The sequence below is a fragment of the Fimicolochytrium jonesii genome (genome assembly GCF_025526975.1).
Source record: "Fimicolochytrium jonesii strain JEL569 chromosome Unknown EV422scaffold_24, whole genome shotgun sequence".
In the NCBI taxonomy this organism is placed as follows: domain Eukaryota; kingdom Fungi; phylum Chytridiomycota; class Chytridiomycetes; order Spizellomycetales; family Powellomycetaceae; genus Fimicolochytrium; species Fimicolochytrium jonesii.
This window is the reverse complement of record NW_026515691.1, coordinates 468742-488284: the sequence shown is the minus strand read 5'-3', so window position 1 is coordinate 488284 and position 19543 is coordinate 468742. Positions and strand designations below refer to the sequence as shown.

General features: G+C 53.5%; 6 protein-coding genes across 6 annotated transcripts; 4 read left to right on the top strand and 2 right to left on the bottom strand.

Moving 5' to 3' along the window:
* The first annotated feature begins 64 nt into the window (after nt 1-64).
* On the top strand, nt 65-5205 carry EV422DRAFT_539830 (amoeboid myosin I-like protein). The gene is made up of 23 exons (XM_053071095.1): nt 65-220; nt 298-315; nt 391-417; nt 480-502; nt 563-594; nt 667-684; nt 743-787; nt 869-885; nt 951-997; nt 1053-1100; nt 1175-1191; nt 1259-1286; nt 1353-1497; nt 1564-1641; nt 1702-1746; nt 1809-3097; nt 3184-3554; nt 3653-3953; nt 4043-4517; nt 4599-4620; nt 4697-4744; nt 4815-4873; nt 4953-5205. The coding sequence occupies exons 1-23, from the start codon at nt 182-184 to the stop codon at nt 4968-4970; spliced, it is 3210 nt and encodes a 1069-aa protein (XP_052923040.1). The 5' UTR covers nt 65-181; the 3' UTR covers nt 4971-5205.
* A 3203-nt stretch (nt 5206-8408) lies between these two features.
* On the top strand, nt 8409-9433 carry EV422DRAFT_539823 (uncharacterized protein). The gene has a single exon (XM_053071094.1). It carries the CDS (start codon nt 8583-8585, stop codon nt 9282-9284), a length of 702 nt encoding a protein of 233 aa, XP_052923039.1. The 5' UTR covers nt 8409-8582; the 3' UTR covers nt 9285-9433.
* Nucleotides 9434-10960: 1527 nt separating this feature from the next.
* EV422DRAFT_204557 (uncharacterized protein) lies at nt 10961-13978 on the bottom strand. The gene is made up of 6 exons (XM_053065325.1): nt 13389-13978; nt 13200-13311; nt 12831-13127; nt 12509-12760; nt 11481-12435; nt 10961-11347 (listed from the first exon to the last, which is right to left on the bottom strand). Exons 1-6 carry the CDS (start codon nt 13736-13738, stop codon nt 11181-11183), a joined length of 2133 nt encoding a protein of 710 aa, XP_052923038.1. The 5' UTR covers nt 13739-13978; the 3' UTR covers nt 10961-11180.
* A 279-nt stretch (nt 13979-14257) lies between these two features.
* Nucleotides 14258-15082, top strand: EV422DRAFT_570214 (ubiquitin-conjugating enzyme E2 E2; the record flags this gene model as incomplete). Its single annotated transcript, XM_053072852.1, has 3 exons — nt 14258-14478; nt 14552-14883; nt 14994-15082. The coding sequence occupies 3 exons, from the start codon at nt 14258-14260 to the stop codon at nt 15080-15082; spliced, it is 642 nt and encodes a 213-aa protein (XP_052923037.1).
* Nucleotides 15056-16941, bottom strand: EV422DRAFT_539816 (DHS-like NAD/FAD-binding domain-containing protein). Its single transcript, XM_053071093.1, has 5 exons — nt 16641-16941; nt 16400-16567; nt 16023-16328; nt 15736-15945; nt 15056-15654 (listed from the first exon to the last, which is right to left on the bottom strand). The coding sequence occupies exons 1-5, from the start codon at nt 16857-16859 to the stop codon at nt 15433-15435; spliced, it is 1125 nt and encodes a 374-aa protein (XP_052923036.1). The 5' UTR covers nt 16860-16941; the 3' UTR covers nt 15056-15432.
* On the top strand, nt 16942-18059 carry EV422DRAFT_204466 (ribosomal protein L13 domain-containing protein). The gene is made up of 4 exons (XM_053065324.1): nt 16942-17073; nt 17210-17333; nt 17402-17556; nt 17684-18059. Exons 1-4 carry the CDS (start codon nt 17062-17064, stop codon nt 17891-17893), a joined length of 501 nt encoding a protein of 166 aa, XP_052923035.1. The 5' UTR covers nt 16942-17061; the 3' UTR covers nt 17894-18059.
* The last annotated feature ends 1484 nt before the right edge of the window (nt 18060-19543 follow it).

Below are 19543 nucleotides of genomic sequence, written 5' to 3'. Positions count from 1 at the left end.
TCCCAATGCTCCCATGTGCGCGCGCGAGAATGATGGATGATGTGGCGTTCCATAATTCATTCCATCTCGGATCCGCTTCTTGCAACAACTTGACCCACTCACTATACCTGGCCCATCTGCAACACACATCTCAGAAACCCTCCTTTCAACTCCGCAGCCTCAGGTCAGAGTACACTGAGCCATGTCCTTCCAGTGGAGCTCAAAAAATCAGGCCCAGAATGTAGGTCCCAGGCTCCTTCACTTATCGCACTTTATCCAAGTGAAAGTCTCGTACTCAACAATGCTGCATTCCATCAGGGCGTCGAGGATATGACGGTATAGATTAAATGAACTGACCAGGTCATAGCTTAAGAGCGCGAAGTCTCCTGACGCTTGTAACTGTTCATACAGCTTCTGTCGAAAGTGACTGATGATCAGGTACCCTTCCTATTTGATCTCCGATACCTAACGCGTGAGAATTGACCACATCACCCCTCCAGATCACAGAGAATCTGAAGAAACGGTAGGCTACCAGTCTCAGCGGTCGGTGACTATCACCTGTACTCAACGACCGCGCTTGCAGGATTCAGGCAGACTTGATGTTTACATACATAGGTATGGCCCACCTTTTTGAAAGTCATATGAGCACAGGGAGAATTACCACTGACGATTTTTTTTGGGTTGCAGGACCGACACTTGTTGCAGGTGTGTTGCTGATGTGCGGGGGAGGGACGATGTAATGGTGGCTGACACGTGAATGTAGTCAACCCGTATAAGAAGCTGCCGTACTTTACCGAGAAGGAAATAGGTGGGTATCAAAGAGTGCAAAGGAGGATCCGGCGTTTCTGAGATCTCCTGAGGCTAAGGCTTACAATTTCATCACCGCTAGATATATACCATGGCTCTGTAGGTGCTTCCCATGATGCTGTTGATCACGGTAGCATGGCGTTGATCATCACAACCTCGTCCAGGCGGCCTATGAGCACCCTCCGCACGTCTATGCGGTCGCGGATAAGATGTGAGGACTGGTTGCTGTGGCGGGCTGGAGAGGCCCGCTTCTGACTGTTGAGAAGGTTTCAGAGCATGATTACCGATGAGGAGAATCAGTGTGTCATTATTAGGTTCGTTGCGGCTTGTGGGAAAAGGGCAGTGACTATTGGCTGTGGACTCTGACCAGATAATTCGGTCACTGTAGTGGCGAGAGTGGAGCAGGTACTTCTTCGTTGGCCAGCCCATGTCTTCGACTCGTATGGAGGGGGTTCTAATAAACACCAAACAGGAAAAACGGAATCCGCCAAATTGATCATGTGAGACACCGCATTTCCCCGTTCGTGTTGCCCACCGTCACCCCAATCGCTAAATAGCATGTGCAGGAACTACATCGCGGCCGTGTCGGGTGGAGGCGGAGCGAACAACACGATTGTTGACGAAGTGAAGCGGATCATTCTGGGATCCAATCCATTGCTGGAGTCGTTTGGAAACGCCAAAACGTTGCGGAACAACAATTCTAGTCGATTCGTGAGTCCGCCGATTCGATGAGAGGCTTTTTGATGGGGATTGAGGCTGATTGAGGACTCATGACAGGGCAAATATTTCGAGATCAAGTTTGGGAAGAGCGGGGCGCCTGGTGGAGGCAAGATATCCAATTTCTTGCTGGAAAAGGTATACCCCATTTTCGAAGCCAGGGCGGGTTTCGACTATGGAGCTCAGTTTGCTTCCTAGTCTCGCGTTGTAGGACCGGGTGTTGGAGAGCGAAACTTTCACATCGTAAGTCAAAAGTCCGCCCTATCTCAGTCTTTTCACACTCATTCACAGCATATGCGACACAGTTCTACCAAATGACAAAAGGAGCCAACGCTCAGGAGAAGGAGCAGCTGGGAATGATGGACCCGCAGTATTTCCACTACCTCAACTCCAGCGGCGAATACCACGCGGACGGGATCAACGACGTCGAGGAATTTGCCGACATGAAGAAATCGATTGATATTTGTCAGATTAGCGAAGCGGACAAAGCATCGATATTCCAGATCGTCGCTGGGATCCTGCATCTGGGCAACGTGTCCTTTATAGAAGAAGGCAACAACGCGAAAGTAGCGGACCCGCAGACGCTGGCGTTCCCGGCGTACCTGTTTGGGATATCGGAAGAGATGCTGGATAACAAGCTCACGAGTAGGATTATGACGACGGGAGGGTTTGGGAAACGGAGCTCGTCATACAATGTGCCGATGAACGTGCAGCAGGCACAGGGCACGAGGGACGCGTTATCAAAAGCGCTCTACACGCGTCTATTCGATTGGATCGTCCAAGCCGTCAACAACGCGATGGCCAGCCTCGCCGCCGGACTCCGGGAAACAGCCCAACTCTCCCTAGGAGTCCTCGACATCTTCGGCTTTGAGATCTTCGAACGCAACGGGTTCGAGCAGTTCTGCATCAACTACGTCAACGAGCGGCTGCAGCAGATCTTCATCGAACTCACGCTCAAATCCGAGCAGGAGGAGTATCAGCGCGAGGGCATCCAGTGGACACCCATCGAGTACTTCAACAACAAGGTCGTCGTCGATCTGATCGAGAGCAAGAGACCACCAGGGATCATGGCTGTTTTGGACGATATCTGCTTCACGATGCACGCGGTGGCCGACGGCGCTGACCAGACTTTCGTGCAGAAGCTCGATATGGCGTGCTCGCAGAACAAACATTACCAAGGGCATCAGTCCCAGTTTGTCATTCAGCATTACGCCGGTGCGGTTACATACAGCTGCGACGGCTTCGTCGAAGCCAACAAAGACACCCTCTTCAAGGACCTCGTCTCCCTCATGCAGTCCACCACCAGCCCCTTCATCCGCGCCCTCTTCCCCGAAGAAATCGACGACAGCGACCGGAAACGCCCCACAACCGTCTCCCACAAGATAAAAGGCCAATCGCAGGAATTGGTCGAAACGTTGATGAGATGCACCCCGTCGTATGTGAGATGTATCAAACCGAATGAGACGAAACGCGCCAAGGACTGGGATGCGAAACGGGTGGAGCATCAGGTGCGGTATTTGAATTTGAAGGAGAATATTAGGGTTAGGAGGGCGGGGTATGCCTATCGGAATACGTTTGAGAAGTTTTTGAGGAGGTGCGTGTTCGGATTTGGATATCTGTCTTCCCTCTTTAGGACACCCGGACCTTTAACACCCCTAACGCTGAATTTCATGCAAACAGATTCGCAATCCTCACAAAAGAAACTTTCCCTCACTGGCCCGGCCCCACTTCCGACGGCATCAAACACATCATGTCCTCCGTCCACATGGAACCCACCGAATGGCAACTAGGCCGCACAAAAATCTTCATTAAGTCTCCCGAATCCCTCTTCCTCCTCGAAGAGCAGCGCGACCGCAAGTACCACACGTACGCGAAAGTCATCCAGCGCGCGTATCGCCGGTGGAAGAGCCGCAAGTACTTTTTGGAGCTGAGGAAGAAGGCCGCGGATGTCATGTGCGGGAGGAAGGAGAGGAAACGGTTTAGTTTGAATCGAGAGTTTTTGGGGGATTATTTGGGGTTTTTGGATAATCCGATTTTGAAGAATCTTGTTGGTGAGTTTGGGCCCTTATCGGCGTGGGTCCGGTATATGGATAGGAGCATAGAACGTGCGCTGAACATACCTCATCTTTCCCCTCCTCCCGCACAACAGGCAAAAACACAAAAGTAGTCTTTGCAGACCGCGTCACCAAATACGACCGCAAATTCAAGCCCGTCACGCGGGAACTCCTTCTCACCGAATCCGCACTTGTCATTGTCGGAACCGAAAAGGAGAAGAGTGGACCCAACAAGGGCCGGCTGGTGAAAGTCATCAAGCAGCAGATTCCGTTTAGTGAGATTCAGGGTGTTTCGATGTCAACGAAACCGGATGATCTGTTTGTGGTGCATGTGCCGGGGCAGTTTGATTTGGTGTTGGAGAATATGTTTAAGACGGAGTTTGTTACTGTTCTCAGGTGCGTTTCCTGTCGTTTCCCCTGTTCGCGTAGTAGTCATGTCACCTTTCGGCAAATGTTGACCGATTTTGGTTTTCTTCTTTGAACAGCGAGAAATACCAACTCGCAACCCACCGCACCCTCCCCCTAACCTTCACCGACACCATCAAGTACACCGTCAAGAAAACCACCTGGCAGTCCGGCGGCACCCAGGAGATCCGGTTCGTCAGCGACCCGGCGCACAAGGTGGCGTTTGTCAAGAACAACGGGAAGGTCACGGAGGTGCGGATCAACCCGGGGTTGCCGATGGATTCGCGGCCTGGGCAGGTTGCGTCTTCATCTGGGCCCCGGGTCGCAAACGTCGCGGCGGGATATGGCAGGGCTCCATCCGCGGCGGCTGCAACGTCGTATGGGGGGGCACCGGCAGGAGGCGGCGGAGGTGTGCAAGCAGCGGCGAGCAGGTTTGGAGGCGGCGGATTTGCGTTGCCGCAGGTTGGGGGTGGGTCGCCTGCTGCAGCGAGGAAGAAGCTTCCGCCGCCGCCGCCGCCGAAGAAGGCTGCGTTGCCGACTTGTCGGGCACTTTATGTGAGTTTTTGTGCTTTTGGTGTGTTAGTGGGTTGGCGGATGATTGGGGATGCCTTTGCTGATGGTATTATTTTTCTGCAGGATTATGAGGCTTCGGAGGCTGGTATGTTCTTGACATGCTTTGTGATTTTTGCAAAGCCTATCTGGGTACTGACGTTTTACCCGGCGTTCTTTCTCAGACGAACTATCATTCAAAGCCAACGACGTAATATCCATCATAAATCAAGGTACGCTCGTCGCAAACCTATTCGATTGCGGAGCCATGTGGCTGACCAATGTCCTTCTTTCGTTTCGCAGACGACGCAGGGTGGTGGCAGGGAGAAGTCAATGGACGGAAAGGGCTGTTTCCTGCTAACGTGAGTGTCTGCCCCTCTGATGGTTTCAGTTGCACTCCTCGGTATTTCCTGACCCCCCCTTCCCCTTTTCCCATCTCAGTACACTGAACCCATGTAAGACTCCAGGACATCACGCAGGATGCAACGTGACTTGTCCTATCCCGAAGGATGTTTTCATACCGTCCCCACCCCCCCCCCCCCACCCCCCTCTTCCCGCTTCTCCCACCTTGCGCGTAAAAGACCACACCCTCCCCCAGACTCTCATCTTTCCGCTGCTTCATACACTTTACATGGACGTTGACACGGGTCCCTTGCAAATGACTCAAATACACTGGATCTGGATAGATACAAAACGGGTACCTGCTCTCTTTCTTGATTACCACGCCTGGGTCTGCATCAGGCGTGTTGGGCGCGTACTCTAGGAACGTATGGATTGATCGCAGCAGAGTCCAGCGGGTCTGTGGAAACTCGCCCCTGTTCCGCCCTGCCTCGATCTTTGTGTGTTCACCGTACCTGCCATCGTCACCTCAACTTTGACAGACGCAATCAATTGAATTCACTTGCACCCTCATGAAACACGATCCCCCAATCCACCCACACTCTATCCATGCTTTCTCGGGATCTAACGCTCCCCGATGCATGCACAAGCGCCTTCAAGTTCCCCAATCAATCATCCAGGTAAAAGTCCAACCCAACCCAGTCTCGATCGTTCGCGCCGCAAGCCCAAGGAAGGAATACGTGTGGAGAGCCAGTTGCATGGGTCTTGCTCGATGAAGGCTTACGACTCCCGATTTCACTATTGCGAACGCGTCGAATCCCTCTATGTGCGCCTGGGGCGGAGGGCGGGGAAGACGCGTGGGATGCTTTGATAAGCTGGGGTGAGCAAATTGACAGCATTGACAGCTTTCAGTCCAAAACGCGTTCCTGACGCGTTTTTCCTTGCTGGAGGGTTCTGGGAACTCTCCGTCTTTCCAGACGAGCGATGCATACATGGGTCGAGGCCCGGTGTGCTTCCGGGGCAAAGAAAAGGAGGTGACCGCGGCCTTCCTGTGTTCATCCCGGTCGCTCCGAACGGGCCAGGCGAACGGAATTAGAGTGATCTTATGTTGAAAGAGCCAAGCCCCCCCGCGGCGCCCAAGTGACCCGTCCTGCCGCGCTGCCGGATGTCGTCTACGTGCAAAATCCGGACTACAGAACCTTTTCCTGCGGTTATCTCCTGCGCGTTTTGGAGCTGCAGTGGTGAGGAAGCACCAGCTACTGTGCGACTTTCTGACCGGAGCGACGCCTCCCGTGCGCCCGCTCTACATGGGCAGGTTTGACAACCTGCCTCGTTTTGTTTTCCTTTTGCCCTTTCGCGATGCGATGCTTGTTAGTTCATCCTTGCAAACTCGCGAAGTCGTTCTTGGGCGTATTTGGGTATTGCGTGCGCGGGAGCATCAGGATCTCTCAAGCAGACTCGAGCGCGTCTCCCCCGAGGAAGCTGAACTCCGCCCTCACATGGGCGCCAAAATGGCTGACGATGTCGGCTTAGATACGCGTCAGAAATAACGCGTCGGGATCGTTTGCAGGCACCGTGACAGGACGTCTCTGTCGGCGACAGAGGGCCGGGCCAAGAGACACGAGCTGTCTTCACGCAGTGCTCACATTATCGGGCTTGTCCCCAGTTCTTTGACGGCCGAGAAGAGGGACGGGAAGTGGGAGGGAGAAGGGTAGGGAGATCACACCGATAGTACACCGAGGTCTAAGCTTTCGACTTAGCCTTCTAATGATGACGGCCCGGAAAGTGGCGCCCAATGCCCAGATGCCCTGCTGCCTGCTTGGTCATGCCTACGCGTAAGACCTGGAGAGGAAGACGAAGATTCCGAAGGCACAGAATGGTCTTTCTATAAGATTATTGGACCACGAAGGCCGGGTGAGACTGGTTAAGCAAGAAGAGAGGAGAAGAGAGCCACGATGCGTTTGCTGACGATATATCCCTTACTCGTAAATTATCAAGCGTTTGGAGCTTACGAAATACGCGTCAACAACGCGATTCCGTGTTTGCTCACCGTTCGTGAACGAAAAGTGGTCAGCCGCGTGAGCGGTCAGCCCCGTGGAGAGTACCAAAAAGGGAAGCAGGCGCTGGCTAGAGTGCCGGGGTTAGGTATCATTGCCACACATTGTCGAGATGAGAGGGGATGTTAGATGAGGGAACACAGCCAAGTCAGCCAAGAGGAATGAACATGATTGAACCGAGAGCTGAAAACAAGCTGCGGGAAACTTGTGAGCCTGTGCTGCGCGATCCGGTGTTGCTCTTAGGCAGGGGAGAAATAACAGCATGGAAGGGGATTGTCGAGATGTCTTACGTGCAAGGTTCATAACGGGATCAGTCGGTACGTGCTTGCGAAGCCGTGTAAATCCTCTTATATGAGAAAAGTTTAGAAATGAAGCAAGGGGGGACAACCCATGCGGCTGTGTCCCGCTCGAATGTAGAAAGTGAGAGGCGTAGGCGTACAGCCTGATATAGAAGAGAGAAGAGACAAGGAGAAGGGGAAAGAATTTGGCGGGACGAGCAAATGCCGAAAGGAGATGAACCTCACTCGTGGTGAACATAGAAACGGGCGGGAAGAGAAACAATGGAGGACACCGCATACACGTAGAAAATTCGCACCGACTTGCGAATGTTCGGCCGGTCGCGCGTGTATCCACACAAGAGAGTGAAGATTAGGGACAAGAGATGGAACGTTATCCAACGATCCAAAATCTAAGTAGACAAGAGAGGGAAAATTAGAGAAGACAATAGGCGAATTGGCACTTCCGCAGTAGATGGAGCGGTCGATCTCCGTAACTTCCTAGCATAGGAGGGAACAAGAACAGGGAGAGAGCGACCGGAGAATTAAGCGACAAGGATTGACCGAGACGAATTGCCGATGAGATAGATGGGTGAATGCCGATGGTGCACTTCCTGAGTACTGGAGAATGCGCCAAGCCGTGGTTGACATCGTTTTGCCCATGCAAGGAAACACGATACTCGACTACGAGAGAGTATGCAAGCGAGACTTGTCCGATGCCGCCATGGGGATGTTGACTCATCCCGTAACGCGTAGAGAAACCCAACTGTCGAAACGATGATGCAGTGGTGGGGTGTGCGGCCAGGACACAGGTTGTAGGGAACCGGTATGCGCGAAGTAAGAAGATGGATAGAGGGTGCGAGGACGACGTGAATATGAGCTTAATGCCGATCGAGGACGATTACCCAGGTGCTTTTTTTTATAACCTGCCCGAGGAGAGGAAAAGGGGGGGGGCAAGAAACAAGCGTCTTGTGCTGACGATATCTGCTAATGCTGCAATTTTGGCCTTTTTCCATGCGCGGTTTTGAGCTTACGAGGACGCGTCGGATAGACTTTCCCAGGGGTTTACGCGGGGACCCTGTGAGCGAGGTCACCTTGGCACTAATATTGTGTAGGCCAGGAAGGGGGGGAGAGAGGGGGAAAGCTCTGGTGAGTCGTGCGTGCGCCGTGTGCACGCGATCAAGTAGTCGCCGAAAGGACAAAATCTGAGTATTGTGCGAGAGATGTCAAGCGGATATCAAAAGTGGTTTATTATGCCAATACAAAGGGCCAGCGCATAGGCGCTACTATACAAAAACTCAGAGTCCCTATCTGAGGGTGTTGGGACGAGGAACAAAAAAGTGGTGTGTATGTGTGAAGGTATATAAGAAGATAACTAACAAGGTGACAGTTATACGTCGATGCTCTCAGAGGACAATATTGGCATGGAGACCCGGCTGCGCGACCGACTCCCCATCCCTGTGCTGAGCGGCATGTGGCATCCAAGCTCCCGCCAGGTTCTGCGAGCCGTGTGCTCGTCCATGTTGGGCGTCATGGTGGCCATCGTGAACGTTGTTGTGGTGGACATCGTGAACGTTGTTGTGGTGGGCATCGTGGACCGTAGTCGCATTCAGACCGTGGTTGCCAGTGAGATCGTGGTTGCCAGTGAGGCCGTGGTCAGGCACAATCTTCTCAGCGGCACCGGTAAGTTCGTGGTTACGTTCAGCGTGGGCATGCACGGAAGAGTGGCCCTGCACGGCGTTGGGGTCGTGTTTGAGGCCGAAACCCGTGGGGAGGCCGGCTGCGGCGAAAACGCCGACCGAGTCGTCGAGTTGGTTGGCGCGGAGGGGCCCGGTTGTTGTTTGAGGGGTGTGGTGGGAGGAGGGGGTGGTGAGGTTTTGGATGGGGTTGGTCATGTTTGCGGTTTGTTTAGAAAGAGTATGGACTTTGCGTTTTTGGGTTCTTTGTGGTGGTTTGGTTATCCGGTGAAGGAGGGGGAGCGATGGGGCTGCTCTGCCCTTTTATTCGCATCGGAAGCAGGGAATAAAGGGAACGTTTTGCAAAGCCTTCCTCCGAGAGCGACGGAGGTGACGAAATGTGCACCGCCCGCTGTCACGACCTGACGACTCTGGCCACCAACGCAATCAAACGGGACCAACCGTGAGCAAACCATGAGTGCCCTCAGCCTGCCAGTGCTTATGCTGCAAGTTGTGCATCTGCACTATGCAGCAGCGCCCACAAACGTTGTGTGCTGCGAGAAGGGGAATCCGAGAAGGCTGAGAGCATGAATGACCTCATCGCGTGGCTTCGCAAGACTGACGGCGCACAAGATTCATTTCGTTCTGTGATTGACAGCGGCTAAGCCCGCACTGTCAACGACGCAAGTAAAGCAAGTCTCAGCAAGGAAGGTCGGCGTATTAGCCGATGTCAACGAAGAGTTCACTGATGATGCATACGATATCTTCATATTATTGCATACAGATCCCATTTCGGCTTTGAATTAACATATGTACACCCCGTCCGGGTACACTGTTCCCCCAGTTTTCGTCTTCAAGATCATGCCACTGTTTTCGTATCCCGCATTCCCCCACTTCCAGCCCACTTCTCTGCCCAATCCTCCCGCTCTCCACTTCAGCCCCCCCTAACCCCCAAAGAATGCAAAAACCTCATCCTCCGCGCCACACTCCCCCTCCCCTTCCTCCTCCTCAACTCCTGCAACCCGTCCACATCCACTCCAAGCAGCACCGCATCATCCTCCCGACCAAAACACCGTCTCCCAACCACCCTATGCGCAATCCTATCCTCCTCCCCCCAATACTCCTCCTCCGCCCTCCCCTCAATCACCCCCATATCAAATTCCCTATCCCCCCTTGCAACATCCAACAACTTCCTCGCCAGCGAAAAAAGGCCGGAGGACATGTGCAGGGCGAGCAGACAGGATTTACGCGTGTAAGCCGGGTCATTGTAGAACGGGGAGTAGTCGTGCTCGAGGTGGTCGCGGCGGTAGGGGTTGAGCTCGGTGTAGTCGCGGAGGAGGGCATCGAATTGGGAGAAGAAGTCGGAGCGTTGGGTTTGGGTTGATTTTCTTTCAGTGAAGGTTTGCTGGGGTTTTGCTGGTCGTTGCTTTTGCTTTTGCGCTGATGTCTTGGCGGAACCATTACGCGCGCTATTTGCGGTAGAACGCGTAGACTCAACCACGACAACAGGCCGTTTGCCCTTATCCACCTTCCTCACATCCCCAACCTCCTCCTCATCATCATCAATCGAAACCCCCCTAATAACCGTCACCCTGCCCGCCGACGTCCGCCGACTAACATCCAACGGCGACGAGCGCGCCGACGACGAGCGAGACGATATGATGCTGTTTCCCATTTTGCTGTTGTTGATGATGATGTTGTTGTTGTGGTTGATGTTGGCAGCGAGCCCCGCAATGGATGGGGAGACCGACAATGTGGGTGACCTAGCAATAGAAGTAACACTCTCGCTCGCGCTCACGTTCGCAGCATGTTGCTTGTGTACAACACCAGCCACCGTGTCCGCTTTCCTAGGTGATTTCCTTGAAACTGCTGCGTCCACCATCTGCTCATCGGCATGAACATCCAACGCCGATTCCGTCTCCTCCCGCCTTCTCCGCAACGTCTTCTTCGGCGATTGTACATTCAACGAGGATTCACCCTGTTCGGAAGACTCGCCCGCCTCTTTGCTCAAATCCTCCTCCTCGCTTCCATCACTCCCATCCACAAACTCATCCTTCCCCGGAACCTCATACGAAAACCCCTCCCTAACCGCAACTGCACTCCTCCTCACACTCCTCCGTCTCCTTCCCACCTCCTCATCCTCAACAACGTTTTTGGGTACATACACCTGCCCGTCCAATTCCCTTTGGGCTTGGATCCCCAACTTGCGTTTGGATGGGCTTACGGTGGACTCGATGCGGTGGCGGAGACGTGTTTTGATGCTTTCGGAGGGTACGGCGTTGCTGGACCTGGTACGTCTGGAACGTTCCCTCAACCGTGTCGTTACGCCTTCGGTTGCCGTAGCAGTAGGATCAGGAGCACCAGCTTTGCGCGGGGACCGTCGAAGCGGCAACTCCGGTGGTTCGTCGTCACGATCCGAGGCGGTATACCTCTCATCTTCACTCTCGTCCGTTTTCGCAACGGTGTTGCCATTCGCTTTCCGGGGTGACCTCCGAGTCTGCTGGAAGGGCGGCTCGGACTCGTGGTCGGTTTCGGGTGACGCCGTGCGGGTGGTGCGTGCGGGCGTGCCCACGTCGCCGTTAGCGGCCTGCAAGAGCTCAGGCGATAAATCCTCTTCCGAACCATCTCCCTGGCCCGTTCTTGCACCATCCTCATCCTCCCCACTCCCTCCCTCCTCATCATCATAAATGAACGATCGTTTACTCGGCAGCCCCGCCGACGCATTAGCCATCGCCGCCCTCGTCAACCTCGCCCCACGTTCCATAATATCATCAATATCCTCTTCCGTTCTGCCCACCACCCTTTCCGGACTACCCTTCGCTCCTGCACTTGCCGCACTGCCATCGTCACCCTCTCTCTCCTGATTCTGCTCCTCGTCATCATCATCACTAATCTCAACAGCCTTGAACGGCGGTGCCTGCGTCTGCAACCCGCCCAGGGACCCAGACTCGGACCCGGTGTCGTCCTCGGTGTCGGAGATATCTTCCATCTCGTTGTCGGGCGGGTATGTGCTGATTTGGAGCGATTCGGTTTGTTGGGTCATTGTCATTTGCAGGATTCGTGTGCTTTTGCGTTGGGTTTGGGTGTGTTGTTGGATTTGTTGGGACTTTTGTTGTGGGGAGCGAGGCTGGGGGCCTTGAGTCTGCCACTGGTGCCTGTCTTCTTCCTCCTCGCCCACTCCATCTTCAGATTCTTCTGAACCGCGGTCGTCCCACACTCCCCCAGAGGGCTCCTGCGTCATGAATTGGTGTGCGGTATCTTCCACCTCGTCCTCCTCGTTTTCGTTCTGACCGTCAACAGATTCCGACTGCGTGTCATTCGGGCCGTTCTCGGTTTGCGTCTCCTCATCCTCCTCCTCCTCCTCCTCCTCCTCGTTTTCCCAGTCCACTTGATCAACCTCGCCCTCCTCCTGCTGATCCGCGCCAGCGTCATCCGCCGGCTGCCAGTCATCCTCCAACGTCCACCCGTCCTCAACCATCTGTTTCGCTTCCGTTCGAACTTCCTCGCCGGCTTGGAGAACGGCGCAGATGTGGTTTTTGAAGTGGCCTCGCCAGCTCTCCGCATTATGTTCCGGATGCTACTCATTCCAAAAGAAAAAAAAAGAATCAGAGAGCCCATTCCCACCATCCAGCAGCCATCCATCCCCATACCTGAACAGCAAACTCCAACCAAAAATTTTTCCCCTTGATCCCTGGCGCCGTACATTTCCCCCTCGTAAAATTCCTAATAAGCCTCTTCTCGCGCTCCGTAAACTCCTTCCGTCGCTGCTTCTTTCGTTTTTGGCCAGGCTGCGCTTGGTCGTCGTCATCATCGTCGTCATCGGAGTTTTCGGCTTCGACTTGGGAGATGATTTCGGACTCGGCGTGGGATTTCCATTGCTCGCGGGAGTGCACTTTATTGAGCTTTATTGTTGTTGAGTGTAAGTACAGGTTTCGCTGATGGGTGCGCGGCCAATTGATGGGGTTAACGAACCATTCCAGCAAGCACGGCATAAGCCGCATCCCTCAGCTCCGGGCGTGTGACACGAATCACTTCTTTCAGAATCTCATCTTCGTACGGGGTGAAGATTTCGGAACGTTTGGGGCGGACAACCGCTTTCGTGGCATTAGACGTCGCGGTGACAATAGCTGGTTGGTTCTGGTTCTGGTTCTGGTTCTGATTCTGATTCACCGGCTGTTTTGCCGCGTTTTTTTTCTTTTCTGTGTGCAGTGTAGGCAGGATGCGTTCAACGGCGCGGTTTCGCCATGATTGCCAGGGGTGATGCGGAAACTGGTGAAAATGAGAGCACTCGTTAGCGTCCGCGCCGGCATATCCACAGAAAGACAGGTCAGACATCCGTACCTGTGCCGCGATGCGTTTATATAGGGCATTTCCGGAGAGATCAGTCCCGCTGGCTCTCTCGATTTCAGCCCGAAGTATAACATCATCCTTCGCATCAAATGGTTCCCGGGATCTGAATTACGCAAAGAGATCCATGTCAGCGAAACCTCGAAAATGATGCATAGAGCGCAAACACAACTCTACGCGTACATTGTTCGATTCCCAGAAGCAACCAAATCCAACGAAAGGCAATACGGCGCTCGATCCAGAAGCCGCCCCGCCTTTACAGAATCCTCCACATATTCGGTAGAATACATGTCCCTTGCCGACGGCGTCGAACCCGGTCCTGCTACTTTCATGAATATCTCATCCACAGGGGCGTACTCCACAACTTCACCGCCGTTCGATTCGATCAGGTCTCGCGCACGCGCTCGGTGCGCACCACGCGTTATGGTGAACTTCAGCGGGTCGCCGTTTGCTTTGGCGAAGAGGAGCTGCTGCTGCACTGACCGGCGTGGCGGTGCGCTGGAGGACGCGGATGGGCCGGGCATTGCCAGCATTGGTTGGGGTTATGGAAGGTTGCGGTTTGTGTTGAGTATTTGTTTTTGAGGCGGTTGAACACTATGTGGGACACTTTTTGGCTGATCTTTGCGTTGGGACAGGAGTGAGGCTGGGTTTGCACGGATTTCGTAGCGTTTCACCTTTACCAGAGAAGTTGCGCAAGGTTATCGCATTTAGGTGGTGGTTGTCGCTCGTCGTTGAAGGTTAGCCAAGAACAAGGCGGGCTGTTTCCCAGTGGGGATTAGTCGTGCGCTGAAGTCAGAGTCGGCACCCCGAGAGTTTATTTGGATCTCGGACATACCACGTGACTTGTTCAATTGGAACTTGTCCGAAAACGCAAAGTCACCGACGCGAAGTGTTCTGAGCTTTCCCCCTTTCCGCTCGCTCCTTTTTCCCACTGGCACTTTGCTTGCTTCGCTCCTAACTCACTCCAACCGACCCGCAAACTCCGATAACTGCAAAAATCGATATCGTTTCCCTGCCTGCCCCATCGCTCTCAGAAAAGCACCCTTCCACCGATGACCGCCCCAGCTAAAAACACCAAGAGTGTCAAACCCACAAATGCGTCGGAGCAAAGCTCGTCAAATGCTGCAACCTCCACGGACCCAAGACCGTCCTCTTCATCAAAGCAACCACCAACAATAGCTGCGAAACCAGAAGCCGCACCGGCTAAAATAGCGCTCGCCAACCCTGTCCCAAAGTCATCCCGAGGAAGCGGTCTCAGCAACAGCGCAAAAAGGTATGTTATTCTCAAACCTTCTTCGAAAATGCCCCTTCTCAAACCCGCTGACCACCCAAACCTCCATTCTCAGAATCCAAAAAGAACTTGCCGAAATCTCCCTGGACCCACCCTGCAACTGCTCCGCCGGCCCAAAAGGCGACTCGCTCTACGACTGGGTCTCAACCATCCTCAGGCCCTCAGGCTCACCCTACGCCGGTGGCGTGTTCTTCCTCGACATCCACTTTCCGCAAGACTACCCGTTTAAGCCGCCCAAGGTCACCTACCGCACAAGAATATATCACTGCAATATCAACTCGCAGGGCGCGATCTGTTTGGATATCTTGAAGGATAATTGGAGCCCGGCGTTGACGATTTCGAAGGTGTTGTTGAGCGTTTGTTCGCTGTTGACGGATGCTAATCCTCGTGAGTGTGGGCAGGAATAGAGGATGCTGCAGTTTGGGATGAGGGCGACCATGCACGTCGTACAGCCATTGAACAATCATTGAAGAACACATCCCGTTTCTTTTCTTCAGACGACCCGCTGGTGGGCAACATCGCACAGCAGTATCTGAACGATCGCGAGGAGCACGACCGGATTGCGCGGGAATGGACCAAACGGTAAACAGTCACAGACGTTGTCACTGATGAACTTGCATCTAACATACACACCCCAATCTCGCAGATACGCGTGCTGAGGTGCATTCGAAGGGAGACTGACGTGTGCTTAGGCCACACCGCCATGATGTTCAAGGAGATCGGTCAGGCAACATTGTATATATTTGCGATTTGTCGATACCCCTGTCTATGTTGATATGTATGTGGAAAACACCCCCAAAATGGATTGACTAAGTAGTTTGCTCTCCCTGCTATCTGCTACGACGAAAACAGGGAGAGAGACATAAGATAGCCTATGCTAGTGAAATAAATTATGTCTGAAAGACAAAGCAGTTACGCTACGAGTTCCGCCTGCACCTAATCCGTCGCGCCATCCGCCACCCTCTTCACACCGTGTTTAGCAAAAGTCTCCGCCACAATCAACGGAAACACAACGGTCGCGTCCGCATACACTTTCACCGGTTTGGCGTCCATGCGGATCTTGCCCCACGAGACGGCCTCGTCTGGCCGGGCGCCGGCGTCGCTGCCATCGAATTCTTGGCCGGTGTTGATGTATACTGCGTAATCTGCTCCGTTGCGCTGGAGGAGTCATATCGGGTTGGGTTGAGTCTATCAGCCAAACATGATCAAGAACAGAGGAACGGAGACCAAAACCCTCACCATCAGATTCGCATTACAAATATGATGCTTGACCACTCCACCCCCCAAGATAATCATCCCGGTCTTTTTCGCAAACACAGCCTCGTTGTTGACCGCGCGGATATCGCCCGCGATATCGATTATGAGGCCCGGGTTTTTGTAGGAGTGGAAGTAGATCATGTCGCCGAGGGAGCCGTCGGTTAGGGCTGGGCAGTAGACTGGGATGTTGTTCTGTGTGCGGAGGGGTATAATACGTTTGCGTGAGTCAACCGGTGTGCGCAAATATATTGTGAGTAGAGGCAGCGTACCTTCCAAGCCCAATAATAAACACTTTCCGTATCCCCAATCTCCCTCCCCAACCTCCTCACAACCTTCGACGGCGTCCACACCACGCCATCGCGTTTCTGCTCCTCCAGCATCGCGTCCAGGATCGGCATCACCCAGTCCTCGAATTTGCAGTAGTTGTCGTTTGGGACGAGGAGGTTGCCGATGCGGTTGAGCCCTTGTTTGCGGAGATTTGCGCCGGGGAGGGAGAAGGAGCCGATGTAGGTGGGGCCGAGGCATTTGATGAGGTCTTCTTCGATGCCGCCTGCTGAGGCTACTATGCAGTCTACCTGAGGAATCCAATCTTGTTGGTTAGGTCGAGGTGAACGGAAGAGGGGAAGAGGTGATGCCGGTTACGCACCATGGAATGCTCAACGAGGTATCGAATGACCTCCCTTAGTCCTGACGATATAAGATTGGATGTATATCCCAAGAAAATCTTGCACTTGATCTTCCGCCTCGCTTCCGGATCCCTGTACTCCTCCGTCTCGTCGTCTGCTATTGGTTCGTCCGATAACCTCCATTTTATCTACGCATTGACAGAATGAACTCCATTAACCACCATGCCCCAAATCAACGTAACTTCATCCCTGATATTTTACCATCCGATTAATCTCCTCAACAGCCTGCCCAACACTCGTCGCCTGGTACCCTGTCCGGAAATAAGAGGCGAGCAGGGCGCTGTAGTCGACACCGTTGTTGAAGTCGTAGCCTTTGACTTCTGTTGAGTCGGTGGGCATGGGGGCTGAGGGGACTAGGACGGCTTGGACGGCGGACGCGGGGGTGGGGCCTGCGGGCGGTAAGGTGGCTGGGGCTGTCATTGTTGTTGTGGTGGATGTGGTGGTGTGCTGGGTGTGAGGGCCTAGTGAGCTGCAATTTCCGCGAGTAGGAAAAAGTCGACAGGGAAAACCTCGCGCGACAAGAAATCCAAGCCTTCAACTCTTTCAACTCATTTTCAACCAGCTTTCAACTCTCAGTTCGACTGCCCTTCTCGTTCAACAACCAACACCACAAACCAGCATAATGACTCTACGGGTAAGCACCACAAGCAGTTTAACAGCAGCAGACGATAGAGTCTTCTTATCCCTCAGGGTTTCGCTGCCGCAGGCCTTCCAATGACACCGGGCAAATCCCGGAACCACAGTCTAACCCACCTTCTCTACCTTCGTAGACCGGATTAGCATACGGCCGAGTATGGCACCTAGTCGACGCCCGCGACAAAGTCCTCGGCAAGCTCGCGCAGCGGATAAGCATAGCCCTGCGGGGGAAGTATAAGCCTATTCATCACCCATCGAGTAAGTCAGACTGTTTCTATTCCAAGTCACTCGAAGATCAGAACCAAGGGCTAATCAACTTCCTTTAGTCGACGCAGGAGATTATGTCGTAGTAGTGAACGCCCGCCACGTCGCGCTGACCGGAAAGAAGGCGACACAGAAGAACTACTTCTGGCATAGTGGATGGCCTGGGGGTGTTACGAACTTGACGTACAACAAGTTTGCGGAGGAGCATCCTACTGGGGTAGGTTTCTTGTTTATCACGGGCACATGGTTTCGAGGAGGAGGGGCAGGAGAACTAGGGGAGTAAACACACGATCGCGGACTACATGATGTTTTCTGACCATTATCATGCATTTCATTCCCAACAGCCGTTAAAAAAAGCAGTCTACGGCATGCTCCCGAAAAACGGCCTACGAAAAGTGCAAATGGGCCGTCTGTTCATCTTTGCAGACGAAGACCACCCGTATGCGCAGAACATTGTGAAATCGTATGTGGATGAGGAGGGGCCGGATGCGTTGGGTGTGCTGCCGCCGATTGAGGCGGGGAAGGATGTGGGGGGCCAAAAGAAGTCTGCGTAGGGGTTTCTGCGGGAGAAGAGGGAGCTTGGGGTCTCCGATGCAAAGGACCTCTGGAAGGGGGATGAACATGTATATAGACGCATATTATTTACTGCAATATTTAGACGGGTTCCTGCATCGCACACATCGGATTGGGTTCGGGCGTTCATCTTCCTCGAGAAAAAGGCCCGTTGTGGTGGCGTATCACTCACACAGCCGTTACCTACTTGACTTTCGAGAATGGCTGGCGATGGCGAGTGAGGAACATGGAGATGGATATCCTTTTGACCTTCCTCACACGAAGCAAACGCCGGCTTAGCTTCCATAAGGCAGCATTGCATCCATCATAATTCTACAAATCTCTCAGCCCGGCAGATACGCCGCGCGTATCACCGTCGCAAGCCCCTAGCTCCGCGGATTTCGGCAGCGGATTGCCACACAGATGGCGGTGCCGTTGATGGGGATTGACACGTCGAACTTCGCCGCCTAATTCGCCGACGTCAGCGAAGAGCGGACCTTCTTCATGTCGTTCGGTGAAGCATTGAAGTGGAGAAGCTCCTTCCACCAGCGTGTCGTGATTGATATCTGCGATCATCTTGATGACTTGTTGTTGTTGATGCGAGAAGATGCTGAAGGTATGCAGGATCTGGTTCTGGAGACTCCCCTGGGAACTGCGAAACATGTCCGCTATTTATGCGAAACTGTTCTTATCCGTCGCGTATCCCAACGCCGGGTGGTACGTATATATAAAAGGCTGCCTCCCTTTGAACCTGGCCCAGCGCGGTAAGCGTCGACCGTGAGGATCTTCTAGCGAAGTGGCACAAATTTCGTCCAAATTTTGTTTGACGTGGGCCTTCCTTCTGTTGAAGCGGAGGACGACGGTGGATGACCAGGAGAGGAAGGGGAGATTGCCGTTGCGGGGCGGGTAGGGAATCATTGATGATCCTGCCAAAACAGACATTGTTTGCAGCGGCCAGAGCAAGGATCCCCAGCAACGAAATCTGCAATATCGCTTGCCCACAAAATATCCGACGGAAGGGTCCGGCGAACGGCCCCCTTTTGATCGTTTTTTCGTCAAACCATAGTTTACACCATCAAGTTGTCCCTAAAGATGCGGACATCCGTAGGGCCCCGTCACATCAGTGTATTTCGCGGCATCTATCATCGTCTGTACCATCAGGTCGCGCGTCCTGCGATTCGAATTGATATGGGGTGTAATGTGGATGGTTGATCAACGGCTCGTCGAGACACAATCAGGGCCCGCTTTCCGATGTATGTAGAAGGCGTCGACCGAGTGATAGTTGAAAACGGCAGAACCCGCCGTGCAAAACTGTCTTGTGGCGACCGTCAGATCGCTTTCTGGCAGCGACGTAACCTCCGAAATCAAGCTTGCCCGAAGTCCGAGCACGAGATCTGATGACATTTGTCGATAAGCCCACGTCGATGGGAGCAGCGTCACCAAGATAGATATGGTAAAGAAACGGAACGCTCAAGTAAACTTGGTTGGTGTCATCCAAATGAATTGGACTTCCTTTCCACTGTCTTCGGATATGAGAACGAAATCCCCGGAAGCGCGTAATGCGTTGGGACTTGCGCCAACACCATCAATGACAGCCGTACTGGTTCGCACATCGGTTTGATGGGGCCCTACTACTTCCGTCGAGAGCTTCG

Coding starts and splice junctions, on each gene's coding strand:
- EV422DRAFT_539830 (XM_053071095.1), top strand. CDS start 182: ATGTCCTTCCAGTGGAGCTCAAAAAATCAGGCCCAGAAT. Junction 3,954..4,042: donor GAGTTTGTTACTGTTCTCAG/GTGCGTTTCCTG, acceptor TTCTTTGAACAG/CGAGAAATACCAACTCGCAA. Junction 4,621..4,696: donor TTATGAGGCTTCGGAGGCTG/GTATGTTCTTGA, acceptor GTTCTTTCTCAG/ACGAACTATCATTCAAAGCC.
- EV422DRAFT_539823 (XM_053071094.1), top strand. CDS start 8,583: ATGCTCTCAGAGGACAATATTGGCATGGAGACCCGGCTGCGCGACCGA.
- EV422DRAFT_204557 (XM_053065325.1), bottom strand. CDS start 13,738: ATGCTGGCAATGCCCGGCCCATCCGCGTCCTCCAGCGCACCGCCACGC. Junction 13,128..13,199: donor ATAAACGCATCGCGGCACAG/GTACGGATGTCT, acceptor CATTTTCACCAG/TTTCCGCATCACCCCTGGCA. Junction 11,348..11,480: donor AAGAACGGGCCAGGGAGATG/GTTCGGAAGAGG, acceptor GCAGACTCGGAG/GTCACCCCGGAAAGCGAATG.
- EV422DRAFT_539816 (XM_053071093.1), bottom strand. CDS start 16,859: ATGACAGCCCCAGCCACCTTACCGCCCGCAGGCCCCACCCCCGCGTCC. Junction 15,946..16,022: donor TTTATTATTGGGCTTGGAAG/GTACGCTGCCTC, acceptor CTCCGCACACAG/AACAACATCCCAGTCTACTG. Junction 15,655..15,735: donor TTTGTAATGCGAATCTGATG/GTGAGGGTTTTG, acceptor TGACTCCTCCAG/CGCAACGGAGCAGATTACGC.
- EV422DRAFT_204466 (XM_053065324.1), top strand. Junction 17,334..17,401: donor GCCTATTCATCACCCATCGA/GTAAGTCAGACT, acceptor AACTTCCTTTAG/TCGACGCAGGAGATTATGTC. Junction 17,557..17,683: donor CGGAGGAGCATCCTACTGGG/GTAGGTTTCTTG, acceptor CATTCCCAACAG/CCGTTAAAAAAAGCAGTCTA.